Below are 26,834 nucleotides of genomic sequence, written 5' to 3' on the forward strand. Positions count from 1 at the left end.
TCTCCTTAGAACTACTCTCTCCTTAGAACACCTTTTTTGTGATAAAGATCAGGCACAGAGAGAATCCAAAATGAAAAATACACTAAGGACTAATTACAGTCATGTGCAGGAACTTGACAAAAACCCCTTTTTGATTAACTTTCCTTTAACCATTTTAGATACAGAGGAAACTCAAGAGCTCTGCTGGAATTACTGAAGTTGTGGCTGTAGATTTGGCACTAGTCACATTCCCCCCTACCCCAGCTGCTTACTCCTATCCCCATTCTGTTATAGCAGCATCCGTTTCTGCAATCACATGGCAAATCATGTAGGAAATTAATTAATTTCAGACAAATCAAAACCTTTATCCAGGCCATGATACGCTTTCAGGAACAAGGCCGGTGGCTCAATACAGCAGGTACCAGCTGAAGCTGGTAAAGACATCAAACAGGTTGATTCTCAGGCATTTTTCTAAGATACCCAAATCCACAAAAGCACTAAAAGATGGGAATCTTTCAATTCCAATGGGATTAACACCACCAGAGAGGACTTACCCCCATCACCTTCCCACGCTGCTCGACATCCTCCCACATGCAGTGAACGATGTAGCGACACATGTACTTCCCTGTGCGGCCCTCCTGCTTCAGCCGCACCAGGCACATCCTGCAAGAGCACACACCACAGTCAGAGCTCCTGAGCTTTTTTTAAAAAGGAAAGAGTACATTAAATACATTCCAGCTCATTTAAGATTTTCCTTATGGTATGTGTTTGTGATCAGGAGAAAAACACACACAGATTTTTTTTTTAATAATCTATGACAAGCTTTTCCATTCTGTACTCAGGAGCTGTATCTGCTGGATTTTGGCCAATCCAGCCATGGAAGAGTGACAGTGGACTCTATTCTTGTTGACAGTACTGTAATCTAGTTAAACACTACTGCAACCTAAATTCCTCAGCCTTAAGAACACCTCACCCTCTGGAGCAGGAACACATGGCTTGTCTAATCCCAGGCTCTGAGCCAGCTGTAGCTCAGCTTGGTACACTCAAGTGCTGTAAGAGCCCAACTAGCCAAGCTGGGAAAGCTTAAGCAAGTTACAGTCTTCAACCAATCCACATCAGCAATGTCCTGAATTTCAACTGCAGGGGTCTTTGGATACATGTCCGGGCACCGGGCAAAACCCCCACATGAAAGACCAACTCAGAGGTTTGTAAGCACGTTGTGAGATCTTAATGAGAATATCAGGCTGAGTTGTTTTACCTTTTTTTTTTTTTTTAAAGCATTAAAGCCACTTGAACTTCATTGCTGCTGTTCTGCCTACAAAATAAAATAATCATTTTATTTTGCCTATTATAAAACATCTGTAAAGAGCATGAACTGAAGCCCAGGCTGATTCCTCACTGGGCTGGGACCGGTCCCATTACCTGCCCCATCTTCTCTACCTCATTCAGCAACTCTGCTCCTGTGCTGAAAGACAGAAGTGCCTATCCAGGACTGACTGAGTCACTATAGACGAGGTGATGCTCAAACACTGGAGCTGAGAGAAGTCACTGCTTTTCATAGACATGCTACAGGTAGGAAAATGCTCCCAGTTCCTGTAAAACCAAGACAGCAGAGCTGCTGGAGGCCACTGTGGAGCTGGTACACCCTAACAATGGTGAATGTGCCACAAGAGCTAAAAGGAAAACATGATTATTTATTTTTTAATAGGTTCATTTCTTTAGTGAATTTAAGATCTATAAGCATTACAAGTATTTGGTGACCCATGAGTGCCAGCTCAAACAGGGAAAATCACAAACAGCTGAAGTGTGCTAAGATGACTTGTAAAAGGACAGAGGTCCATCTTTATGATGGGTTCTGTCTTGTGTATGGATTAGTAGAGGAATATTTTTCAATATGCAGAAGAAGTAAAACTTACTGCCAGGGACAGTCACAGAGACAAAAACTGAAGGGAGAAAACCCTGCAGCAGTCCTATATTCTTATTGCTAGTTAGAACCACTGTCCCAGCAAACAAATGCAATTAAGATGGTACCAAAACCAAATCCTCACTTTCTCACAGAAGGATGACAAAGCTTTCTGTTCAAACAGCGATCAGAGAACAGCTGTCCGAGAACAGCTGTCCAGGTACCAGACCTTCCACAAAACAAATGCACAAAGGGCTTAAAACTTTCGGTTTACTGCTACCAGTTTCAAAACCTTTGTTTCTCTTGTGCATTTTCATAACTGAACTGTACAAAGAAGTGAATTACTGAATTCAAAATTTTTACTCACTCTTAACAAGTCAAAGAGAAAAAGACTCAGCCTAAAAGACTAATTTTGGGCTAAATAAAGCATTTTTGTACTTCTCTTGCTGAATAGGTGAACTCAGGGGTGAAAAGTTCAGGGGCAAGAAAAGCTCCCCCTGAGCATAAACAGTGTTTCCTATCCTGTGCGCCTTCAGTGGTGGTGAAGCAGGAGAGCAGTGCAGAGACCAACAGGCAACAACTGGTCAATGACGAGCAGGACTGGAGTGGTGTTCAGAAGAAAACCTGCTACTCAATGGAGCCTAGGAGGCAGCTCTGCATTTGGATGCACAGTGCTGTCACACAGCTCTTCTGCAGCACCACGAGTGAGATCATGGAATTTTGCAGCTTATTTGAAAGTTTGGTAGTTTGTTACTGCACCTGCTGTCTGAGGTGCAGACTCTTTAAAGCCTATAGACCTCCTAATAGATCACCATGGTGTGAAACATTTCATCGTTTCACTGCACAATCTGTTCTGTAGTTTAGACAAATACTGACTCATCTTCATCAAACCCTGAAAGGAAAATTACTCCAAACTATCTTTAGAAAGCTGTCTACCTCACCCTGGTTGGGTTGGATAATTTTTGCTGTATTTAAGTTATGCAGAGAGATTATCTTAGAAGAAAATGATATGGAAGGATGGCTGAAAAGGATCAGGAGCATCTGTAACTCATCTCAGCTGAGATGTTGCAGTTTCTCACAACAGCCTCAGCTACAACTGCTTCTGTCAGTGTTGCCAGAGTGCCAGACTGGCCTAAACACCAGAAGTGGTGGTTGACAACCCCTGATCACTGCTGTGAGGTGCCCTGTACCATGCATCAAGGTGTGATGAGCCATTCAGGGTAAAGCTTACTCGGACTTTCCTGCTGTCCCCGTTCCTGGCCACTCATTCCTGCTTCCTCAGTTGCTCCAGAGCAACTATTTCTGCAGCTATGCTATCGTTGCTCAAAGAAATTACTTTGGATAACCAACACAAATATCAACAGCATTTTTGGAAGGCTTTATTCTGTTTAACCCACTCATGAACAGCTACCAGCTTGGGGGACAGCAGGAAGCTCCTGAACCGATTTTTCCATCAGCTCTGTTGTGACATTACACTTCAGTGAATGATGATTACCAGCAGAATTCTGAACAGGTCCTAATTAGGTTTGCATGTTCTCCTGTGCTCCAGCCCGGCCAGCTCCCCACCACTGCTCTATCCAGGTGACAGAACCCAGCCTGGCTGTGCAGTCTCCTCTCCCCTCAGGCCTTTGTTAAGGCTGTTGTAGCCCATTCCCTCATGTTAGGACAGGATCAACTAAATGCTTAAGAAATTCCAAATAAGCTAATTCTTAAAATCCCTCTCAAGCAAGACTATTCTGATGCAATTAAGACACAAAACAGAGAGTTTATTCTCTTTCTTCTGAAGTGCTGCATTTCAAAATGGTATTCTGTCCTCAGGCTTCTCTATGCAAATCAGAGAAATCTGAGAAATCTTTTCCTGCAGGAACTGTTTTCTACATACTCGGTGGTTCTCATTCTCCTCTGGACTTCCTCAGGCTGATCAAAACCTTCCTAAGCACAGATTTCCTTAACAATGCTTTGATGAACTTTTGCAACAGGTCTCTAAGTCTTTCAGAACAGGAATTGTAACACCACTCTATTTGATCCTAAATACTTCAGAGGTGTCACCATGTTTGGTCTGGTGAAAATATGAAGGGAGCACTAGGTATCTACATGATAAATACTGCACCAAGACATTCCTTAGCAGTCACCCAAGTAATTTCTTTGGCAGTTTGGTAACAGCTCTGGATTCAGCTGCATGGGAAAATGCAAATCCAGCAGAGGAAATAAAGAGCTTTTCTAAAGGTCTGGACTTCAAAATATAAACCAAGAGTCCTCCTGACATCAAAGATGTGAAGTAACAGAAACAGCCTATAAAAACATGGCATTCAGGAAAGAAAAATGATGGTTTGGTTTCCTAAATAATATTGATGGGTTGACTTTTTAAAGCATGATTTCAGCACTGCATTGAAAGGCACTGGATTGTTTCTAAAGGAACATTATCTTGAAAGAAGTTTGCAAAAGCAGAGGCTAAACATGAGGGCCTGAATTCCTCTCTTTCTGACTGGGGTCAGTAGGAATACTCTGTTCACAGACAGGAAGAAGTAAGAGCCAGAGATTCAAAGAGAACCCACCAGAATGTGTAACACAACAACATGCCCTGACAAACCCTGCAAGTCTGTAAAAGCTGGGATGCAAAGAATATGCTGACAATGACAACAGTAAGAAACGGAGACAAAGTTTACCAAAGTAGGAAAAATTCCCATCATCTCTGGCTCCAGAAGACACTCTAAATCAGTTGAAACTGAACTGCTGAATAAGAGGGAGTAAGTAAGTACATAAGAAAGTGATGCAGACTGCTCTGCTAGGGGGAACAGGAACAGATGGTGATCAGAATCTCCTGGCAGGTTGTTCGCCACCAGATCAGGAAGATTTCTAGCCCCTGAGGCAAATGGTCCAGCAGGAAAGAGAGAACTGGAGTTTTCAGACAGGAGTAGGATGTCCTTGACCTTGCCAAAGCTAGCAGAAGCACTTCTGTTCCCACTTTATCGAGGTCAAACTCCCTAAAGGAAGACAATCCTAGAGAACATAGCAATAAACCTGCCTGGGAAAGCAAAGTATGTCATGGCAGGATGCTGGTCACCCATCTCATCATAAGCAATGCCTACAGCATTTCCCAATGACCCAGGTAGTGAGCAGGCCTGTCACAGGCTTCTCTGTATCCTGGAATATCAAACTGGATCTCTCACTTGTGGTCCAGAATGACAGTGCTCCTTAGGTGAACCTGCCAGGAACACAGAGGAGCCAGGCTCATAAACCCTAGAAAAATTAAGCTCTAGTGCTAACCTCCACACCTGAATTTTCACTGCTGTCACAACAAGGCAGAGGGATTTGGTTCTTTCCTGCTTGTGCAGGATATTGCACCTGTCCACCATATCCTACACATAAAGGGTATTTCAGTTCTCCTCAGCAAATCTCTCCATAACATCACCAGCTCAAAGTGCAGCAACTCTCGGCCACCTTCAAAAGAAGCCAATGTTCTTTTGATCTTAGAAACTTCTGCCTATCCTATACCAGTTTCATCTCTGTCATAGTTCCCTTGTTTATTTTCATAATTAATCTTGAATTTGATGCTGTGTATTAATCACAGGATACATTGTCCTGTCAATGAGAAATCAAGATGACGTGAAAAAACTGTGTTCTCTGCAGATTCACCTTCGCTCTCTTAGGTTTTCCCAGATACTTACAAACAGTCTGGTTTTTAACATATATTGTACCAATTTTCAAAATACCTATATGAATTATTAGCTTATCAATTCATTTTTAAAGCCTTTTTCCCAAAGGGAACAGTAGGAAATAAATTAACTGCAAATTTCAAGGGTCTTCCTTACTCGATTCCACTGATTTCATTAACTGATTATAATTGCAATGATTCTGCTAATTTATTCACTCTTTAGTGTAATGAGCTGCCCCATCTTTCACTATATTGAGGAGTCAGGAAATTAAAAGGGAGGAAGGGAAAAAGGAGGAGGCAAGGAAATAAGGGGCCTTAAGTGCAGCTATTTCAGTACAATCCTCCTTTCAGCCTTTGTACAGCTGAACTCAAGTCTATGGACTTCAGTTCCCTGAAAGATCTGGCACTCAGAAAATTACTGTACTCCCTTGTGCATCCTCTGACCTTTATAAGTATGTAATGCTAGATGAAAACCTGATTTTTTTGGCTACTATTTTCACAAACGAAAAAGGGAAAAAACTTCATGTTTAAGGTGTTAAATATTTTTACATGCAGCCAAGCTGGCATTCACAACCCTGCATGTACCTTTCAGAGGTGAAAGAATAAATGCCAGTGCTATAATTTGTTAAATGCTTCTCATCACCACAAATTCTCCCAATTTAAATGACTTTTACATAAATTTAAACCTTTCCTAAAACATCCAAGTAAGATTTTTCCACATAGCCTGAGCAAGGCTTTTACAAAACTCACAGCAAAGATCACTCCACTAGTGAGGAATTTGCAGATGTAAGAGATGTCAGCTTCTCTATGGGACTTTTTGTTCTTCAGCAGAAAACTGCTGAAATACAATCATCATGACTATAACCTCTATTATCAACCATGGATAGAAGGCTCTACTTTTTCTCACATTAAAGTGCATATAACTCCATTTCCTGAAAATACTTATATTACTATTTTGTTTTTCACTTACCAGACATGAAGCTGGGCTACTAGAAACCATGAATTCAAGGTATCAGGCATTTGGCATCCTTGATGGAAGGGAAAAAAAAAAAACCACACAAAACCAAAACCAAACATTAAATTGAATATAATCACATTCTGTGCTTAACAGAAATTCACTTCACCAAAATCTAAAAGCATTTTAAGTAATTTATTTTCAGTAATAACAGTATATACATACTGGAATCAAACATCATTTACTGTCACGTTTGTGCTTAAACTCTAGAACATGCAGCCACAGGATGCTGTGGATTCTGAAAGATTTCAGGTGTTTAGAGCTCACTTGGATAACATTTACAGGGGGAAAAAATTCCAGGAAAATGGAGAATGAGACAAACATGTGGCTTCTAGCTTGGAGAGCCCCAAAGCAGCAGCGAATAATACAGAGGAATCAATGGATGCTTTGCTCAGTTCTTACACTCTTCCTTCCCATGTGCTGCTGTCTCCTGCCAGGGACAGAATTCTGTTACCTGGGTCTCTGCTCCCACTCCACTGTTTGGATTTCCTCCATGGCTGCACAGCCCACAGCACTCCAAGTGTTCCATCCAGGCTACATTAGGATTAAACCCATCAACCAACCACAGAAACAATCTGTTTCCTGATTCAGCTCTACTCCCACAGCCACTGGTTTTCCCAGAGATGGCTTGTCCATATGTGTGTTCACATGATGGATTTCCATTTGCTGTTAGGATGTGAGGCTGCAGATTTAGGTCACATGGCACAAAAACCATATTCCTCTTCCTCATGCTTGAAAAAAATGAACCTGTGGGTTCTGTGCATGCCAAATCCTTCAGTTCCTGTCAATCTTAAACCTTCCTCCCGGGCACACTTCTGCATCTGTTTCCTGGAGAAGTTTTTAAGGGAAGTCCCTAATGAGAAGGATCTGAGACAGTCACCTTGCCCTACCCAGCACTTGGTGTCATCTTCTGAGCTGTTCAAACCTACTTGGAAGAAGGCCAGAGAGCCTTCAGAAAGTGACTCTACAGTCCAGTGTGCCCTAGGGAAGTCAACCTCATCTCTTCTGTGTTGAATAGATTCCTTCCTGGCTCCTTTACTTCTTGGCTGTCAAGTATTACCAAGGAGATCCACCTAGATCATGAAGCAATACTTTCACAGCCTCTTTCTTTTTATATGCCAGCTCTGGTCAGAAGAGCCAGACAGATCACCACTATTCCTGCCTCCCCAGAGAGATGACTCCATCAGTCTAGGAGGTGCCAAGCTTCAGCACCAGTGCTCATACATCACCTTCTAAGACAGTACAAAGGCACTAACAGTCCATGTTTGGAGATTAAACAAAAATCTCCCTCACCCTTCTACCCTCTTGGCTCTCTCATTCCTATTAGAAATAGTTCCTGTGCCTAGAAATAACTACTTTGAGCTAAAGCCACGCCAAGGCATCTCTAACTAGGGCAGGAGCACACAATGCCTGCATTAACCAAACCATCTCAGTAAATGAAGTCAAGAGTCAAACACTCAGTTCAGACAGAGGTTTCTCCAGTAGGAGTTCCCATGGATCAGTCCCCCACCACAGAAATCACTCTGCAGTGGAAAGCAAAGCTCACACCTCTGCTCCTGGAAATATGGAAAGTTTTTAAAGACCTATTCAGTACCCAGGAGGCAAGAATTTTTTCCCTAACTTTCCAAGAGTTGCAATTCTATTTTTATAAATCATTTTTAACTTCTATATTTGGACTGTCTGCGTGGTAAATTTAAAGGAAGGGTGGCTCCTTTAAGGCAAGAAGCTCGCCCTCAGCTATCAGCTTTGTAAAAAGAATGGAATTCTAAAATTTGGGGAGTTGGAACACTTTATTCTAGTAAACTATCTGGGGAGAATAATTCTCTGTTTCATTACAGGATGGACCATTCTCCTCAGAATGAAACTAGATAAAGACAAAAATGTCTGATGATAAAGCTACCTATGAAATTACTGTGATATCAGCTGGGGAATAAACCTGTTCTGTGCACAAACACATCCTGGTCACGTGTCTAGTACTATAAGGGACAGGAATGTTCAGAATTATGAGGACATGTGTTTTCCTGCAGTCATATTCTGCACTTAAAATTCATCAAGTAAGGGATGCAAAACTTGACTGTGGACTTTTTCATGATGGGTCATCTTTGCCACTACCACAACTTTAGGAAGGACACAATGGGATAATATCCCCACATACTGCAAAAAACCAGGTGTGCTGTGGCAGTGTTCCCCGAGTGTGGCAGGCAGCAGCAGGAGCCTGGAATGCAGCTGGTGGGGTATGGGAAACACAAGAATCAGAGTCCTGTAACTTCCAGCCTTTTTGAGCTGCATTGAGCCCCACAAGGTGCCATCCAAAAGGCTGATTTGGTAGGACAAGCTCTCTACTGCTGCCGCTGCCTGACTTGAGAGAATTAACAGCATTAATAGTTTGAGCTGAAGCCAAGGTTACCCCACAGTCCACATTCATCAGCCAAACTCCAGTTCAGCTCTGAGAATCACCTGCCTGATCCTAAAAATTCTTTTGACCTTTCAAGTCTGAGGTGAGGCATGAAGCTCTCTCCTCACAGGCTGCCTCCTCTGCTGCATCGGAACTACCCAAGCTCTGTGCTAAACCCGGCACCAGCAACTTTGCTATTCCCTCTGCTGCTTCTCTCTTCTCCTTTAAACAAGAAACAGCTGAAGTCCTAAAATAGCTCCACTTTCCACATAAGCAGCACAGTACAGACATTTGGGATATGGGCTCTAAAGGAGAGCTCCCAAACTTTTGTCCATGAGTGATCCAATATCAAGAGACAAAGGGATGGCAAGCATAATAAAATTAACTGCAGTTTCATACTCAAGAGTTTCAATTAAAACACCTTCTTTATATCCTACAGTGACCTCATGACTTGCATATCCACAGTCTGTATTTTGGGAGCTGCTGTTCTAAGGCATATACAGACAGGCAGTTCACAGGGCCCTAATACTGTGTCATGGAAATTCCACTGGGCATCAGCAGGAATGCAGTGAGATAGGAAGAGGGCCCACAAGACATGAAATGCTATCACTGTCCTAGTCCTCACCACCACACTATCCACTCTTTACACTGTCACCTCTGTAAGAGAGCTACCCTACAAACTGCACACACCAATCCAAGCTCCATAAGGTCACAGTGCAGTTGTTCCTTATGCCACAACACAACCACACCACAAAAGCACATCCAGAAATACTGAAGAGGGTTCTGTGAAGAACTGGTTCTGCTCATGCAGCTTAACGAGCCCACGAGTGGTTTCACACATGAATGGCTGCAGGTTTCCCAGGTCAGCTCAGCAGGTAAACAGGGCTCACACGTGGCCGGGAAGGAGCTAATAAGCTCTCCAGAGAGCAAAGCTGACTCTGAGCAGTTCACTTACATGGATATCAACACCCTCCAGCTAGAGCCAGAAGTGCTGGGGGCAGCAGAGCACAAACATAGCACAGCTCAGCACACGGCTGTGGCTCGGGCAGCACCGTCCCACCCTGGGGCTCCCCGGCCAGCACGGCGTCGGCATCGGGAGGGGTGCAGCACCCACGGAGCACAGGCTCAGGCACTGCCCTGCTGTTGCAGCACCACAGCAGAGTTCACAGGTACTTGCTTCTTTTCCTACCAGTCCCACAGGCTGCTCCTTCAGGAGGGAGCAATGGGCTTAAGCAATGTCCATCTTTAGTTGAAAAAAGGAAAAAACCAGCTCCTGACACAGTTTGATGAAGACATTGTGAACTCAAGTGGAAGTTGGGTATCTTGCTCCATGCCATGTTCCCCTCTCAAGTATGCACTCCTTAGCACCTGCTTTATGCCACAGCTGCTCTCCACCAGACCCTTCCATGTGCCACTTCAGCTCACCAATACAGCAAACTAGGATGCCAGTAAACTGGGCTGCTCTCTTTCAGTGACCTGAACATTCCCCAAGGACCCAACTGCCCAGTCCAGAACAGGGGCACAGGAAGAAGTGAGACTTTTCCCTTTGGCTGCTACTTCAACTCAGTTGCCCATGGAACCACAGCCTAAACACAGCAAAACCATGTTAAAAGCTTCCTGTCCATTCCACACTGCCTTTGTTTTAGGGGAACTACTTTTTAACATGGATCACAAGCCTGTTAAATTTTTGAGCTAATCCCCTAAACAGCTGCATTTCTGTGTAGACAGAAGCAAAAGAAACTTCTTTTACCTGTTTTGATATAAAAATAATGATTTCATTGGAAGCACAAGCACTGATCCCAGCACCACAGGTGCATCATGCACTCCATCAATCCCAGAAAACTGCCTTGTCCCTTAGGCAACAACTGTCTCAGTCCATGCAAACACATCCTACTCTTTAAAATACACATTTTCTTTTTAAGACAGTAAGACAACATCAAAAACACAACTGAAGCTACTTTACTCAGTATTGAGCCTGAAAATCTGTGCCAGTATTTTTTCCACAGATATGTTTTGAACTTCCTTTAAATTTTAAGCTAGGGCAACATTTATAGATCTTGGTACAATTAAACAGGGATAGTGAAACACCAGTTAAAGACAGCAAAGCCCCTGTCTAAGAGATAAATACCACAAACAGAGGAGACTCTATATGAGCAAGCCTGGGAGGGCACACAGCTGGGAGAGGGTGTGCACAGGGAAAACGAGGTTCTCAAGTTTTGATCACTAGTGATGAATCCTACTGCTCACAGAATTCTCACTCCTGCAACTGCCAAAACCGTATCACAGGTTCGGAAAACCTTCTGAAAACCACTTGGAAATCTTGCAGTAGCAACACCATGTAACAAACCACCCTCAATAAGCTCTGCACTGGATGAAGGTGTCCCTTCAGCTGATCTCTCAGGAGGCAGCAGCCCCAACCTGTGCTGTAAGAAAGCATCTGGTAGCTCAGGAATCCAGGTGACAGGCCAGATCCAGTAATGGGCTTACTATCAGCTAAATCACAGTGACATGGGAAATGATTCACATAAGAAAAAAATATTATTGTAGCTTACATAAGTCTCAAAAGTACATCTTCCCCCTTAATCAACCAGATTTGAAACTATTCAAAGCTGCAACAGATTTTTTAGTTAATAGTTAAAACACTGTGTACAATGTCAAAAAAACCATCCCAATCCAAGTCACTAATATACCTATATACTTATAGGAGGGACTTGTATCTCTGTTCTAGTCATACTCTCTATCCAGTCAAGAAATGTGTCCTGATTTAATGCTGTCAGGGTCAGTAAAAAATGTAGAAAGTCTCTTAAGTTGTACCCAAACCTGCCCCATCCATGACAGGGAGAGACAGGAGATCCCTGTGATCTAATTGACCTTGTATCATAAAAAAGTTGTGTGTTAGTGGATGGGTGTGATTCCCTTATCTGCATCCCAGTTATACTGGGGATGGCACAGGGCAGGACACAGCCACCATCTGACCACCATAAAAAGGGAAGAGATAGTTGGATTCTTAGTTTATCCCATCCCTGGTAATAAAAAATGGCAAGACCCTTCAAAGTCCAGGATATTCTGAGTTTTACCCATCTCACCCCAGTTCCTGTTCCCCACTGCAGGAGGGAAAATGTAACAATGCCAGACTCCAGAGTCTGCCCTTGTACCTCTGTCACTGCAGAATTTAAGGGAATGCTGCAGTACAGTCACCTTCCAGCTGACTACGCCCTGGTAGGATCTGACAAGTCTTTTTGTTGTTGCCTTTATCGGCGTAAATATATCCAGTGACGTAATTCCATCGTAAGTTCTCTTACCAGGACAGCAGTTCAAATACCATCAGTCCCCCACTTACTGTTAAAGAACTCCTCAAAGTCAGTTTTCTCCACACAGCACGTGTACATGCGCAGCGCTGCCACCTTGATCTTCTAAACAAAAAGAAGAGACAACACTTGAAGCATTCATCACCAGAGCTGGTGAACACTACTGGTTTTGTTAAATACACTGCCATTTTCTGAAAACACTTCTTTTGAGAATCACTATCACTTGAGATTTTCAGGAGCACATTGTACTATTGTATCTGCCAGTAATGGCATGAGTATAATTAATCTTGCCTTGAAGGAAAAGAAATTATTAAATGTCTTCCTGAATATCCTTCCAAATCTAGTGTGCTATACTACTTGATATAATTTCAGAATATATAAATTAAATGGCCTTACTTACAGAGTCTCCAAAGATCCCAATTCACAACTCCTGGTTTCCTCCAATAACTTTAAGTGATGTATACCACTAAGAGTGTTTTGTGTAATTTAAGTTTTAAATATTAAAGAAGTCACATACCAGACGTGTCCTAAAAATAGCTTTTCTTTTTCCTAGAAAAATGAAACCTGACTGACTACACAAGTGAGAAAGGAATCCCGAATGATGAACAACATGAGGTATTCCCAGGTGCTTTAGCATGTCTCGTTTTGTTCCTGGCCTGCCACTGCACCCAAAACACCTCCAGTGCATCATCTAGAACACAGACATGTGCTGAAGCTTCAAAAAGCACAGCAACTAATAGCAAAGATCTTAAAGAGAAGCAGCATTGGGTTTGGATTGCTTTGGTTTAGTTTTTTGTTTTTTCTAGTGATATATACCAGTGATCATCTCAGTGCTCACCACATCGCAGTGATGAGCACCCTGCCTGCTAAACGGCAGTTCAAATCACCAAAGTAATTATTTGTGTCTCCTCCAACCAAAAGGAAAATAAAGAAGTTGCAACTGATTGCTGAGGAAACACAGGACCCCATTATTTTTCTTCATCAGTAATCTCAGGCTTCTGTCAAAAATCGAACATATATCTAAACTTCTTGAAGTAAAATGATTTACATTGCTTACAGGAATTCTGAAGGTTTCCCTTTTAAGCGAAACACTGCCTGGCCTGTGAACAGAGATCTCCCTGGTGAGAGTCACTGCCCCAGAGCAGGCATTACTAGACATTAAAAACATATTGTAAAGAACAGTCCCCACAATCCAGCCCTTAAATAATGCAGGTAACAAAGGAGAAACTGATGAAATTTAATCATGGGAGTTTTAGGGGGTAGAAAAGGTGTGGGGGAAGGGAGAATAAAACAGAAAAAAGCAAGAGAAATATTAAGAAACTTCCCAAAGATCTCCTAGAGAGCACTGGCAAGGCCAAAAATGAACTCAGGTCTCTTGGGCCCTAACCACAAAATAACTCTCTCCCAACCCAGGTTCCCCAGCCAAAAGCAGGCAGTAAAGAGCAGCAATTAAGGAGAACTCTGAAATCAACACTTAGAGCTAACAAGAATCTTTATTACAACAATATGTACACAAGCACATGGGAGAGAAACTACACTCTCAAGAGGTTTAGTATCACCTGATTAAAGCAACTGATTTTAACCAAAATACCTAAGCCTGTTACAGGTCATTTATCTTTGCTTTACACTTTCCGAGGAGCAGCATGCAATCAGCAACAGTTTCAGATCAGTCCCTGAGGAGGTGCCCTCTGCCTTGCAGCTATTCAAAGCACCTTAAAACTTCTATTATTTTTAATCTTTTTATTCAAATAACTGGTTTTAATTCCAACACAATTGGGCTCAGTCCTTCTTTCAAGCTGCCTTTTCCTCTCATTCTTTTGTACTCTTCCTTAGTTCAGAGAAAAGGAATTATGAATTTCATCTTTTTTCTTCTGCATAAGGAACCAAAAGCATCTCTTACAGAGCTGCTCTCACTTGGTCAGTGTTAACAACAATTTTATGAAAGGGCTATTTAAAAAGAAAAGAAGAAAGAGAAGGACCTATTTGTGACTCTGCCCTAGTCAGCTACCACTGAGCAGTGACCTGAACAGCAACCACACCAAATCTCACCACTGACTGCTCAGAAGACACCCTTGTTAAGGCTCTTACTCTGTTCTTTGGTGGACAAATGAAGTGAAAAATCAGATATCTGAAGAAATTCAAGAAGGATTTAGACCCTACAAACCAAATACAGTATTGCTGCATTGTCAATGATGGCAATACATAGATTAATGGAGGTTCAAGATATGGATTATTAATTCCTTACTTCAGAAAACAGGAATTCACATTAAAACTTTTCCATTAAGTACTGCTCCTATCGTAAGAAAAAAAAGTGGGGTGTTTTTTGTCTGCTTTTGAGAACTATCAAACAACCAAAAGAATTATTAAATTACTGCTTTACCCATCTGCTGTACTTGAGTGGTCCTGTGAACCCCATTGCTTCTATTATCCTTGTAAAAGCACCCACTTTTTCTTCAGATGGCTGCAAGGAATCTTTTGCAGAAAGATGCTGTAAAATTGAAATAGCATATATTTCAGTCTCAGCAATTAAATCTGACATATTTCAGTTAGCAAAGCTACAAATTTAACAGAGAAATTTAGGGCTTTTTTGTTTGCTTTCTTTGTTCAACAAAACAAAACACTGTTTAGGTCTCCTCTGAAAATATTCCACTGGTTTTCATATATGACATTCCTCTGTTTATGAATACAAACATTGCATAACCATTGTGATTAAAATATCCCACTGAAAGCTCACTTTCAAATAGTCTGAACAGAAACCTGCTTTCCAAAATATGGCTGCTATCTTAAGACTCCCATACTCTTTCTAGGTGTCTTTACTTGGGCTTAAGTCTTTTGCAGATAAAATGAGCAAATAAAGCTAACCTTTCACATTTTCTTTCTCTTCCTCTCACAGGCATTCTACAGTAATTACACACTATATAAACCAATCAGCTCTGTTTTAAAACCAATGAAGATATGTGAACCCACCATTCTTACCAGAGCTCCCCCCGACTGTCATTCCCCTTGCAGTTAATGTACAGAGTACTTGTAGAAAATCCAGATCAGCAAAGTACTTATTCAGCAATGATTTGCAGTGTCTGCAAACATGAAGATAAATGTTCTCTTCCAGACTCACTACACACCTTAAACACCCCCGGGCTGATGCTGTGGCTTAAGCCCAGTGGGCAGCTGGGGATAGGGGAGAGAACTGGGAGGGTAAAAGTGAGAAAATTCACGGGTTGAGATAAGAGCAGTTTAATCAGTAAAACAAAAGCCACAGACACAAGCAAAGCAAAAGAAGGAATTCATTTCCCACTTCCCCAAGGCAGGCGGGTGCTCAGCCATCCCCAGGAGGGCCAAGCTCCATCAGAGTAACATCACACCAATGTCACCCCCCTCCTCCTTCTTCCAAGCTTTTTATGTGAGAATGATGCTGGATGGTCTGGAATGTCCCCAGGGTCAGTTGGGATCAGCTGTCCCCACTATGTCCCTGCAACTCCTTGTGCACCCCCAGCTACTCCACTGGTGGAGTGAGGAGCAGGAGAGGCCTTGACCTTCTGTCAGCCCTGCTCAGTAACTAAAACATTCCTGGGTTATCAGAACTGTGTCCAGCACAAATCCAAACCACAGTCCATACCAGCTATTGGGAAGAAAATTTACTCTGCCCCAGTCCAAAGCAGCACAACTGGTAAGAAAACTTCATGGCATTCTGCCTCTAAGCACCCTGGCAGCAGCCATCAGCCAGCTGTAATCACCACTGGTACTCAAGCAAATAATTTCCATTAATTAAGTACGCAGTACAGACTTTTTGCTATCAAAAAATTACTTTGAACCCATCTATTGCGCATGAATCTCCTACATATACTTGAGGAAATACAGCTGAGAGCCATTAAAATCTGCAAAAGCAATGAGACCAGGATGCTAACTCCAGCAAGGACCAGGAGCAGATCCTTGGGGATGACACAAAAGCAGTGAAATACAGCTCTCAACCCCCAGCCTTCTGGGATGTACCTGTCCAGCTTTTGACAGACATTGCTGCGCAAGAAAATGTATCTATTCACTTTTTTATCAGCTGCAACTGGATACACCTTCAGTATCCCAGCGTTCGTAACACAAAGCTGTGGTAAGTTGGGTTTCAGAGTTTCATAGTGTAAAGGAAAAAAAAAAATCCCTTGTGCCTTTTTAAAATCCAACCTTGTAATTTGGACTAGATGATCTTTAAAGGTCCCTTCCAACCCAAACTATTCTATGATCCTTGGATGCTCCGAATTTTCCCATAAGAACCTGCGAACAACCATTTCCTATCCCACTTTTCAGTATCTTTTATTACTTTTATAGGCCAGTATAATACATATGCTCCTTAGTATAGAAGGGTCCTAAAATAGGCTATTCTCATATTGAAAGCTTTTCCCATTTCTGATCATTCTCTACAGCCTTCCTAGCATTAATATAGTAATGAAATGGCATGAATGATAAGTAAATACATATTCAGATACAGATTAAAGTACAGATCCGTACTCTGCACAAGTTGCTATACTTAATTAAAAACTAACTGTAAAGGTGACAGGAATTGGAGCTCTGAGACATAACCCATCCCTGTGCATATCCACACACAAGCCTGAGCATTTGAGATAAAACACTCTGCACTTGTGCACTGTCCATGGATGGCTGCCAGTGGCTGGAATCCTGCCACGCCCAGCACTCAGGTAAACGGGGAGAAACACACCCAGCACTATTTTAATGTCTGTCAACCACCCAGACAGTGTAAACACTGCCCAGGACCTCCTGTGATACCCAGTTCCTCCACTGAATGCTGGTCATTAAACCCATTCACAACGTCCCCTCTTACCAATGTCTGCAGAGGCACATTGCACCATCTGCCACATGTCACGGACCCACTGATTCCACCGACACGTACATGGGTATTTAAACCAATTTTAGTACCTTCTCCTCAGGATTATGCAATGCAATACTCTCAGCTATACTACAAATGACTCCTAACCCTCCATTGTAACTCCATAATCCCCTTCAGCTAGGTAATGATAAGAACTGCTCAAGGCAGAACTTGTGTCCAATAACCACTGCCACACTCACTAAATCAACATTCATCTCCTCCACAGAAATTCAAATCACACGGAATCTCTAGTGAACCCAGGCAGAACTTCACTACATGCCTCTTATCTACAAATGCATTATGAAGTCTCCCTCAGTACAGGTTTTTCATTATGCGTTAAGTTAAAAACAAAAATTATCACAATTAATCTGTTGTTAGCTCGTCACTAAAACAATGGCTAACCAACAAGCAGGTTTTTCTAGGAAATGCCATGTTTCTTGCTTCACTCTTCTGCAACTCAGCCTGAACTAGCTCAGGAGATGGAGAAGGGATTTAAGCAGAGAGTGCTTGGTTCAACCTATGCATAGAGGCCTGCAGCTCATCCTGCCAACGCCAGGGCTGCAGCCAAATGCAACTAAACAATCCTCTGTGCGTCTGTAAAATCAGATCTAGGAAACACTGGGGTGAGGAGGGGGAAAGCTGTGTGGTGCTTAATTGCCAGCTGGGCTAAAACCACGACACAGAGAGAGAGAGAAAACTTCAAAAATGTATTTTACAGCTCACTCAAAACAAGCTCATCAAGACACTGCAAGGGACATAAGCCCAACTCAGGCTGCCTTTCCTGCTCAATACCTGAAATGCAGTGCTTAAAGCAAACAATCATTTTAATTTTGACACCAAACATAAATTGAAACATCTGGAGCTCACCATTAATTCCAAACCACTTTCCCACCAGGAGTGCATAGTCAAGTTCACATTTTAAAGATGAGTAAGTACTTCTCTATTCAAAATAATGAAGTTGCAGTCCAAAAACCCACCTCAAACCTACACTGTTGTAAACTGCTTCCTCTCTGGTCATAAATCCTGCCTGGCTTCTTACACCACGGCTATTTTAACTGGGAAGTTTCCCCATCCATCTTTCAACCCCTGTACCCCTCCCCTTGCCTTTTCCAATATACCAAAAGCAAATCTTGAGTCCTGCCTTGAAGATCTTCATGGCACCCCTGGTTTGTTTGATCTACTGTCTTGTCACCCACTGCTCTCCCAGATCTGCTCTGCAAGTGCTGCCTGTGCAGGTCTCAGAGAGCATTGCAGGCAGGAATGGGGATTAGGGGCATGCACCATGTTTGGGAGCCTGGATTACATCTTTAGCTCTGGCTGTGATAAATTGTGCAACCCCTTTGTATATGCTTCAATCTCCATCTGCAAAATGTTTGGTTTATCTCAACAGCTGAAAAACACTGAAAAATTGACTATAAGAAAGAAACCCTCTAGTTAGGAAGTAAATGCAAAGAGCAGGCATGGGTTCTTCCCTTGCACACTTCTGTTTTTACTTCATTTTTTCTATCCATGTCAAAATAACCAATTTAAAATCCTTCTTAGTATGTACCTCTAACTCCACATCAGCAAAATGCACTATTAGCTAGACAGAAAACCGGGATTATTGTTTTAATGGAAGTTTTACCCATCAGTCCCTAACTCTTTTTCCTTCTGTCCTCTCATTTCTCATGCATGCACTCCATTTTGCCATTTTCCTCACACTGGGTTTACAAGAGCAGGATCAGGATATTTATTAGTTGAGAGATGCTAACACCCTTAGTTTAAGTGGTAAACTGATCTTATGGAGTTGATTCATGCCTCAGAAAACTTCTATTCCAAGACAAAAGATAATACGTGTACAAGACACATACATGACATATTAACAAAATAGCACAGATGAACAGTAAATTATTACACAATAATTAGCTGCTGTTAGTAGACTGCATGACAATTTGCAGTGTTTAGCAGATAGCAAAACTGTCACCACACGTTATTCCCACACTAAAGAATCAGGAAACATCACTTCTAATATGTGTGGAAGGAACATCTGCCCCAACACCTTGCCTTAATTTCTTTCCTCATTGGACAGAAGCCCTCAGCCTTGTCAATGGAACCTTCACCCTGATAACCCAACTGTAACTGCACCTTCCTATGCCAGCCCTTCATCTGCTGGAAAGGAACAGAATTCCTTCTCAAATTACCAGACCCATTGTTCACATTATACTAGAACATCTTAGAGAAAAGTTGAATCCTCTCCTATGTGTTCTGAGAAGTGTTTTGCCTCCTGTCTCTGTAGAATCCCTAGCACATGTGCCTTCCAACAATAAAAATACCCAACTCTTCTCACCTTATTTGTATTGTAAAAGGATCTGTTTTGCTGTGTGATGGCTCCATTGGCTTGAATCAATCCACCATAGAATTTAGAAAGTTGGAAGGGGCCAGCCTTGTGTCTCTAGCATAAATGATAAAAGAAAAGAAAAAAAATTAAGAGACCACTGATTTAACTTTACACCAACCACCCGTAGTTTGCTTCCAAGTCAATTAAACCTGGCTAATCCTGAAAAATTCTGTATCACAAAAAGCACAAACTTATTAGAACTGTTACAAACAAAATGGCTGTCCATGCTTAATGCTCCACACCTCATTTTCCAATGTTCCATGAATGTACTGATGGAATGGACTGGCAGAACACTGCACTCAAAAGCCACAGGCTCTCTGACTCTCACACTACTTCTAATTATGGGGTTGGTCTCTTAATAAAGAATAACTGTTTCCTCTGATTTAGCAGACAAACAGCTATTTCTATCTACAACTTTATAGCCTATTCAATTGTCTTTGTGGCCAGGACTTGAAAAAACACAAATTGCAGTGTAAAAGCTACCACTACAGCCCCTATAACTTCAGGCACATGAGTTCAATCAGAGCTACTGGGCAACAAAGAAAACTCTCAAACAGGAGCAAGTGGGCTCCCCAGGAAAGAAGCTCCACCTCAACAGAACACTCTCACAGCCTCCCAACACACGCAACATAGCAGTACCTTGTTATCAATTAATTCAAACAAAGTAAATATGCTGTTCAGAGCAGTCATCCTCAGACATGTACTGAATGTACTGGTGGCTCAGAGTAAGCCCAACCTCATTAATAACTTCACAACTGCGCATTTCCACCTCTAGTCCCAATGGCACGTGCTACTGGTGTGGACTGGTGCTTTCATAGCAGAGTTGTGTCACAAAATCACTGGCAATTTTCCCAGGACTGGAAGATCTCCTCTGAAAAAAAATACTCAAGCCAAAGAGCTTACAGGGGAATTGAAGTCTGTACATCGTGGCTCTATGACACAAGTTGTGATATACAGGAGGACAAAGAAGAGGCTTAACCCCATTTTGCTTCATTAAATGCAGGAAAGAAACTCAAGAAATTCACTCTCATTCTATTCCAAGAGCTGGCATCTATTCCCATTTTCTACACATTTTTCACCCCTTTATCATTAACTGCTATTACACAATGCTTTAGTTGATTTACTCTGGACAGACACACTGTCTGGCACTACGCTGGCTGTCCCACAACTGGGAGCCAAACTGTTGTTCCACTGGTACAACACTAAATGTGCTGTGCAAGGTAAACACCATCAGTACTAGGAAGTCCAAGGCCACTATACAGTGGAGACACTCTATAAAATAAAGTGCTTTCTAAAATAAAATGCTGGAAACTACATGCAGTCGTGACTAGCTTGTAATAGCTCATTTGGAAAAGTAACACCTCCATTTGGACTTCTGTATTTAATCTTCTCATGACAGATCATTTGGATCTATTAAAAGAGACACCTGTAACAAGAGTAGAAGCTCACTCTTGCAGCAGCAGAGAGCTCTAGACTTGCCTTGATATTTCCACAATACACAGTGAAGATATCACTTTTGGAAGCCTCTTTATTGAAAAACCATGACTTTTTCTTGATAATTTAAGATCACTCAATTTTTTACACACTTTAACATGCTCTGATATCCTACCTGGAAAATACTGCAGAGCATCCGCCTACACCGGCCCGGGACTGCGGCGGTCTGTAGCAATCCACTGCATCCAGCTATCCACTGGGTTACTCCAGTCTGGCAGCTCTGCAACGAGGAGATGAGCAATGAAGAAAAGGACCCAAATATGCAGAAATACTTCAACTGTCCTTCTGCTTCCACATTCATATGACAAGAACAACATGGACCGGTGTCGGGATGGGGGGAGGGGTTAGGTTGGATATCAGGAAAGGTTCTTCCCCCAAAGGCTGCTGGGCACTGACCAGGCTCCCCAGGGAATGGGCACAGCCCCGAGGCTCCAGGAGCGTTTGGACAGTGCTCTCAGGCACAGGGTGTTGGGGTGTCTGTGCAGGGCTGGGCATTGGACTCAACGATCCTTGCGGGTCCCTTCCAGCTCAGGATATTCCATGATTCTAACAATCCTCAGATTCAACTCCCAACTTGTGCTTGACAGGAGTATAAATTTTGATTATAAAAATATTTTGCCTTCCAGTACAAGTATCCAACCCAAGTCTGATGGCAGAAACAGAAGGAAAGGAAATGGTGGGCTGTCTACATCAAAAAACCACACCACAACTTCTCTGTCTACACAATAAATTCAAATGCTTAAGAAGCATTCTTCAGTTGACTGAGTGAGCTCTAAAAAGCCCTCATCCAACTTAGCTTTTATGCATCTTTGTCTTACATTACTCAGGCACAGTTAAGAATTTTAGTATTCTAAAAGCACATATTGTCCTGATAAAATTCAGTGAAGATAATTATTTTCTGTCATGAAAATGTCAGCAATACAAAGAAGAGGTGGGGCTCTCTTTGCCTGCACTTTCTTTGCACCTTTCACTTTCTGCAATATTCAAGTTAGTACAATATTTGCCTCCTTCATACATGCACTACATTAACACTGGAAATAATATGTATCTTATTAGAATGGAGATGCCTTTTTCTAATAAAAATAGCTTCATTTTTGGTTGGCCACAAAGATGATTAAGAGACTGAAGCATCCAACATATGAGGAGAGGATTAGTTTTCTGAAAAGAAGACTTCAGGGAAATTTTATCAATTTGTATTAACACCTGGTGGGGAGAGCAGTCAGTCTGTCCTTGGTGGTGCCCAGTGGAAGAACAGCCACAAGAGCAGCAGATCTGCCCAGAGGTAAGAGGAACAGACACAAACCAACCTGAGTTCCTGTTCTCCTCCTGTGACCCACACAGTCACTGCTGTCCCTCAGGTGTGGCCATTGGCCTCGCAGGCTGTCCCTCAACTCCCCCCAGAGCTGCACTTTGAATTCGTTAAGGGAACTGATTTGGGGTTTTAAAAACTGCAAAGGGAGAGATGCTCTACCATGACAAATGTGATTAGTGTTCACTGCTACTACACCTTCCCACTTCTACTGTAGCAAGACTACTCAGGCTTCTGATCTTTGGATGTAACACCACTGTCAGCAAGTGAAATTATGAAAATGAGACATTTCTATCCAAAAAACTATTTCAGCTGAGTCCCACAAAGTACTTTTTGAGATAATCCAGTGTTCTGACATAAACAGTTTAACAAACACTTCAGTAAGAAAGAAGTAACCTTTTTTTGTGAGCAATTACTACAAGATTCCAAGGATCTGACAGAACTTTTTTGAGGCTTTTTCTCTGTAACATGCACACGTTGGGATATGGCTTAGAGCTTGAATATACTGAGGTTTAGAGCTGTTGAAAAGCACAACTGCAACAAAACTGGACAGACACATATCAAAACAAAAAATAAGCATACACACACTTAAAAGCTGAGATGTGATAAACAATTCCGTAATAAAGAAAACAGACACCAGGAGACAGCAGGGAACACGAGGGGCTAAGGAATTTTCTCTAAGCCAGCATCACTGTTTGCAGAACACAGCCTTCCTTTCAAATTACAAGTGCTACTTTTGCTTCTCCCCTTGGCTGAAAGAAAATGTACCAAGCCTAAACTGAACAGGATTGCTCAGGAATAGTCTGCAGTCAGCTGCCTTGTCAAGGCAGAGATGAAAGAATATCACTGGTCTTCTAAATCCTCTTGGCAGCCTTTAGGAAAGTCTTAGGTAGCAGACAAGCTATTTATCAAGGTGTCTTGGGCAAAAGCCAGATTTATCATAATGCCAATATTAAGGAGTAGAGCTGAAATGTCAGGGCTGTATCATACACCAGGAGCTCGAAGTCAGACAAAAAAACACTTTCCTTATTTCCAGTAGAAGGAAGAAATACAGTAGGTTTGAAGACTCTTTTTCATACAACTAGGCAACCACTAAATTCTAATGCAGAAACAGGTGCTGAGAAATGCCAGGGATGAGCAGTTCTTGAGCTGAAGCTGAGCATACTTCAGATTACAAAAATGGCAGATAACTACCTCATCTCCTCTCTAAAGAGAAACTTTTCTAGTCAGGCTGAAAAATCGAATCAGCTTACTTTGCCACATGAACGCCAGCAGCAGCTGGGTGAGGAGCTGCCCGGGGATAGGTAAGCCCAGGAGGCAAATCCTTCCCCTTCGGAAGCAGGTTTTCATTGCAAACCCTGCCCTGAGGGTGCAGCTCCACAGACAACTGAGCCCTTCTGGTGCCTCACTGCTTCCCTACTGCTCTCCCTGCTCCCTTCCTGCCTGTCTGCTGACCATTGCCTCTTAAATGCTTTCAAACTGCAGAACCTGTTGCCACTGTTCTGCTGCTCCAGCACTTGGATTACGGGGGCTAAGAAAAAGGCAGGCAACAAAGCAAGGACAAAGCACAGAGAAAGGGCAGGGGTGGGAGAAGAAAGCAGGAACTCAAGATCGCTGCATTTCAGCTGTTCTCGGGCAGGTTTGTGCTTGGCTGCTTTCACCTTGAGAGCGGAAAGGGCAGGGCTCACCGTGCTTGGGGAAACCACGCCCTGAGCCATCGGCTCCGAGCACCTGGGGGACTGATTTCATAAGTGGATATTGCCCCCTTACCAAAGGCCTTTCCCGTTACTGGGAAGTCTGTCCCTACTTAGCAGCACTGGCCACCCCTGTATTTGTGTGGTGATGTAAGATCACATCCAGGTACAAAATTCCCTTTTCTAGAAAATAGGCTAAAAAGAGGAGCTCTGCTGCAGATGCTTCAAAGGCTAATAGAAAGAAAAAACGCATACAAATGCATGGGAAAGAAGAAAGGAGTGGAGTGATCAGAATTCCACACTTTCACAGGAACCCAAACACTTCCAATCTGAATCACAGAACCACTAGGACTGGAAAAGCCCTCTAAGATGATCAAGTCCAACCACTAACCCAGCACTGCTGGGTCCATTACTAAACCATGTCACCAAGTGCTACATCTACATGGTGTTCGAGCTCTTCCAGGGATGGTGACTCCACCACTGCCCTGTGGTGGTACCAGAACTGGAATCTTTACACTATCCTTGCTATCAAACAGCTCCGGAGTGAGAGGGGATGCTCCCATAAGGGCAGTGCCCACCCCACGGGACACACACTGAGCCCAGAGGAGTCCCACTGGCAGACACGTGTCTCCAGCCCCCACCAGGAGCCCAAATCCTTACACAACAGAATCAAAGGATCAATTAGGCTGGAAAAGACCTCTGAGATCATCGAGTTCAACCTGTAACCCCAATACCACCACGTCAACTAGACCATGGCACTGAGTCCCTTAAACACCCCCAGGGATGGTGACGCCACCACCTGCCTAGCCAGCCCCTTCCAATGCCTGACCACCCTTTCAGTGTAGAAATTCCTCCTGATGTCCAAGCTGAACCTCCTCTGGCACAGTTTGAAGCTGCTTCCTCTCATCCTGTCCGCTGTTCCCTGGGAACAGAGTCCGAACCCCACCTGGTTGCACCCTCCTGTCGGGGAGTTGTGGAGAACCAGAAGATTCCCTCTGAGCCTCCTTTTCTCCAAGCTGAGCCCCTCCCAGCTCCCTCAGCCGCTCCTAGTGCTCCAGCCCTTTCCCCAGCTCCGTTCCCATCCCTGAACACGCTCCAACCCCCCACTAACCCTTCGGCAAACACAAACTCCGCGGGAAACGCTCGACCCGCTGCTCCGCCAGACATGGGGTGCGAGGCCACAGGGCGGGAAGCGGGAGTAGCCCCTGCTGACACCCCTCGGGCTGCAGGGGGAGGCCGCCACAGGGGCGGCGCGGGCACAGCCCCGGCTCCACACGCCGCTCGCCCCCTCACCACCAGCGCTCTCCCCCCTCCTTCCTTCGCTCCGTCCCTCCTCCCTCTACTCACCAGGGCCCGCACCAGCGCCGCCATCAGTCCCCGGCGCCGCTTCCGCCGGCGCGGCCCTGCCCCTTCCGCGGGAAGCGCCGGGCGGCATGGCGGCGTCAGGCGGCGTGAGGCGGGCGTGCGGCGCGGCGCTGGCCCACAGCATCGGGATCCTTCCCCGGCGTGCGACGAGCCGAGAACGACCCGCCCGAGAGAGTAATTATGTAATTGTGTGTCCACGGGAAGGAGAGCACCTTTCCCCAGTGTTTAAAGCGCAGGTTATAGGCTGCCCATGGGTGTCAGTGTTAAGGAAGCTTCCCATTCTGACCATTCTGTGACTCCCTGGCAGTCACACTGCCAAAGGTCAGAGACTTTCACTGCTGGAACCTGTGATAAATGAGTGAATGATAGATGTTGTCTTTCGCATACAGGATTTTAACATTTATAAGTGATGATGTACTATGTAGAAACAGTGTTAAGGTAAAATGTAGTTAAGTAGAAACCATAATTTTACCATTAGGGTAAATTGTAACTTCGAAATAGTTGTAATATTTTAAGAAATGTATTAATAAACACATGGTAATAAATGTCTTTTGAGTTGAGAAACCACAGAGCCAGGAACCAAGACATCTTAGAGAAACAAAGAAGATAAACCGCATGCATCCCAGGAAGACTGTTCTCCCATCAGAACTCACACCTCCCACGGGAACTGGCAGCTGCAAATGAGGCTGGAGACTGGGGAGGCACCGGAGGGGGGTGCCTGCCTTCAATTCTGAAGCGATCCAGAGCACCGAGGCGGCGGCGTGCTGGCGGAAGGGGCAGAGACCGGAGAGGGGGGAAAGTTGAGTGAAGTGTAAATGACTTTCTGGCCTTAATGAATATGTAACAGTTTAAGAGAGTCCTTAAGTCCACAGTAAAATGAATGGAGGGCGCCTCTGGCAATATTGCCAAGCGCCCCAGAGCTGTGATTTGCCTTTGTTCTACTAATAAATGTTCAATATTATATTGCTAAAAATTTAGCTTCTGTATTCATTTTTTTCAAACCGAAGCCGCTTCACAGTGGGCGGCTCAAGTGACCCGAAGGGTGCCCCCCTTGACTCCCTGCACTCTCCCCACTCTCACACAGTCAGACCAGGCTTCCCATAGCAGAGTCTCACACGTCTCATTCCACAAAACAATTTATTCACGGCGCAGGAACACAGAAACAGCTCGAGCCGGTCCCTCTGGGGAGGGACCTTGAACCCCTGGGCTTTTATCCCTTCACAGTCCAATCACACCAAAGTGTGCTCAGCTCTTCCTCCTGAGTCTTTGGCTCCCGTCGGCCTCTCTGTGTCCATCCACTTCCCTGGCTCCTGCTATGTTTCTCAGTGTTCAGTCACCTGGACCTGTCTTTGTGCCTTTTGTTAACCAAAGGTTGGCAGCTCCTGGCTCCCACCCTGAGCTCAATCTGCATTTCAGTCTTCATTGAAGTCTTCAGTTTGCAGGCCGAGTTATCTGGAGCAGATTTAT

The 26,834-nt window shown here is 43.5% G+C and overlaps 1 protein-coding gene across 2 annotated transcripts in view; it reads right to left on the reverse strand.

The window, feature by feature from the left end:
• The window catches only part of LOC104683781 (ubiquinol-cytochrome-c reductase complex assembly factor 1), a 47,548-nt gene extending 22,115 nt beyond the window's left edge, over positions 1-25,433 (reverse strand). Inside the window, exons 1-7 of one of the 2 annotated variants that reach the window (XM_039563398.1) lie at positions 25,350-25,433; positions 21,115-21,219; positions 19,455-19,559; positions 14,636-14,743; positions 12,288-12,360; positions 6,508-6,565; positions 534-642 (exon numbers count right to left, since the gene is read on the reverse strand). In XM_039563398.1, the coding sequence (XP_039419332.1) occupies positions 534-642; positions 6,508-6,565; positions 12,288-12,360; positions 14,636-14,743; positions 19,455-19,559; positions 21,115-21,219; positions 25,350-25,373 (582 nt within the window). In that variant the 5' untranslated portion in view covers positions 25,374-25,433. The remainder of the gene's footprint in view (positions 1-533; positions 643-6,507; positions 6,566-12,287; positions 12,361-14,635; positions 14,744-19,454; positions 19,560-21,114; positions 21,220-25,349) is intronic. The other variant, XM_039563399.1, reaches the window with a different exon arrangement.
• Positions 25,434-26,834: the final 1,401 nt, after the last annotated feature.

Source organism: Corvus cornix, chromosome 20, assembly GCF_000738735.6.
Source record: "Corvus cornix cornix isolate S_Up_H32 chromosome 20, ASM73873v5, whole genome shotgun sequence".
NCBI classification, from domain to species: domain Eukaryota; kingdom Metazoa; phylum Chordata; class Aves; order Passeriformes; family Corvidae; genus Corvus; species Corvus cornix.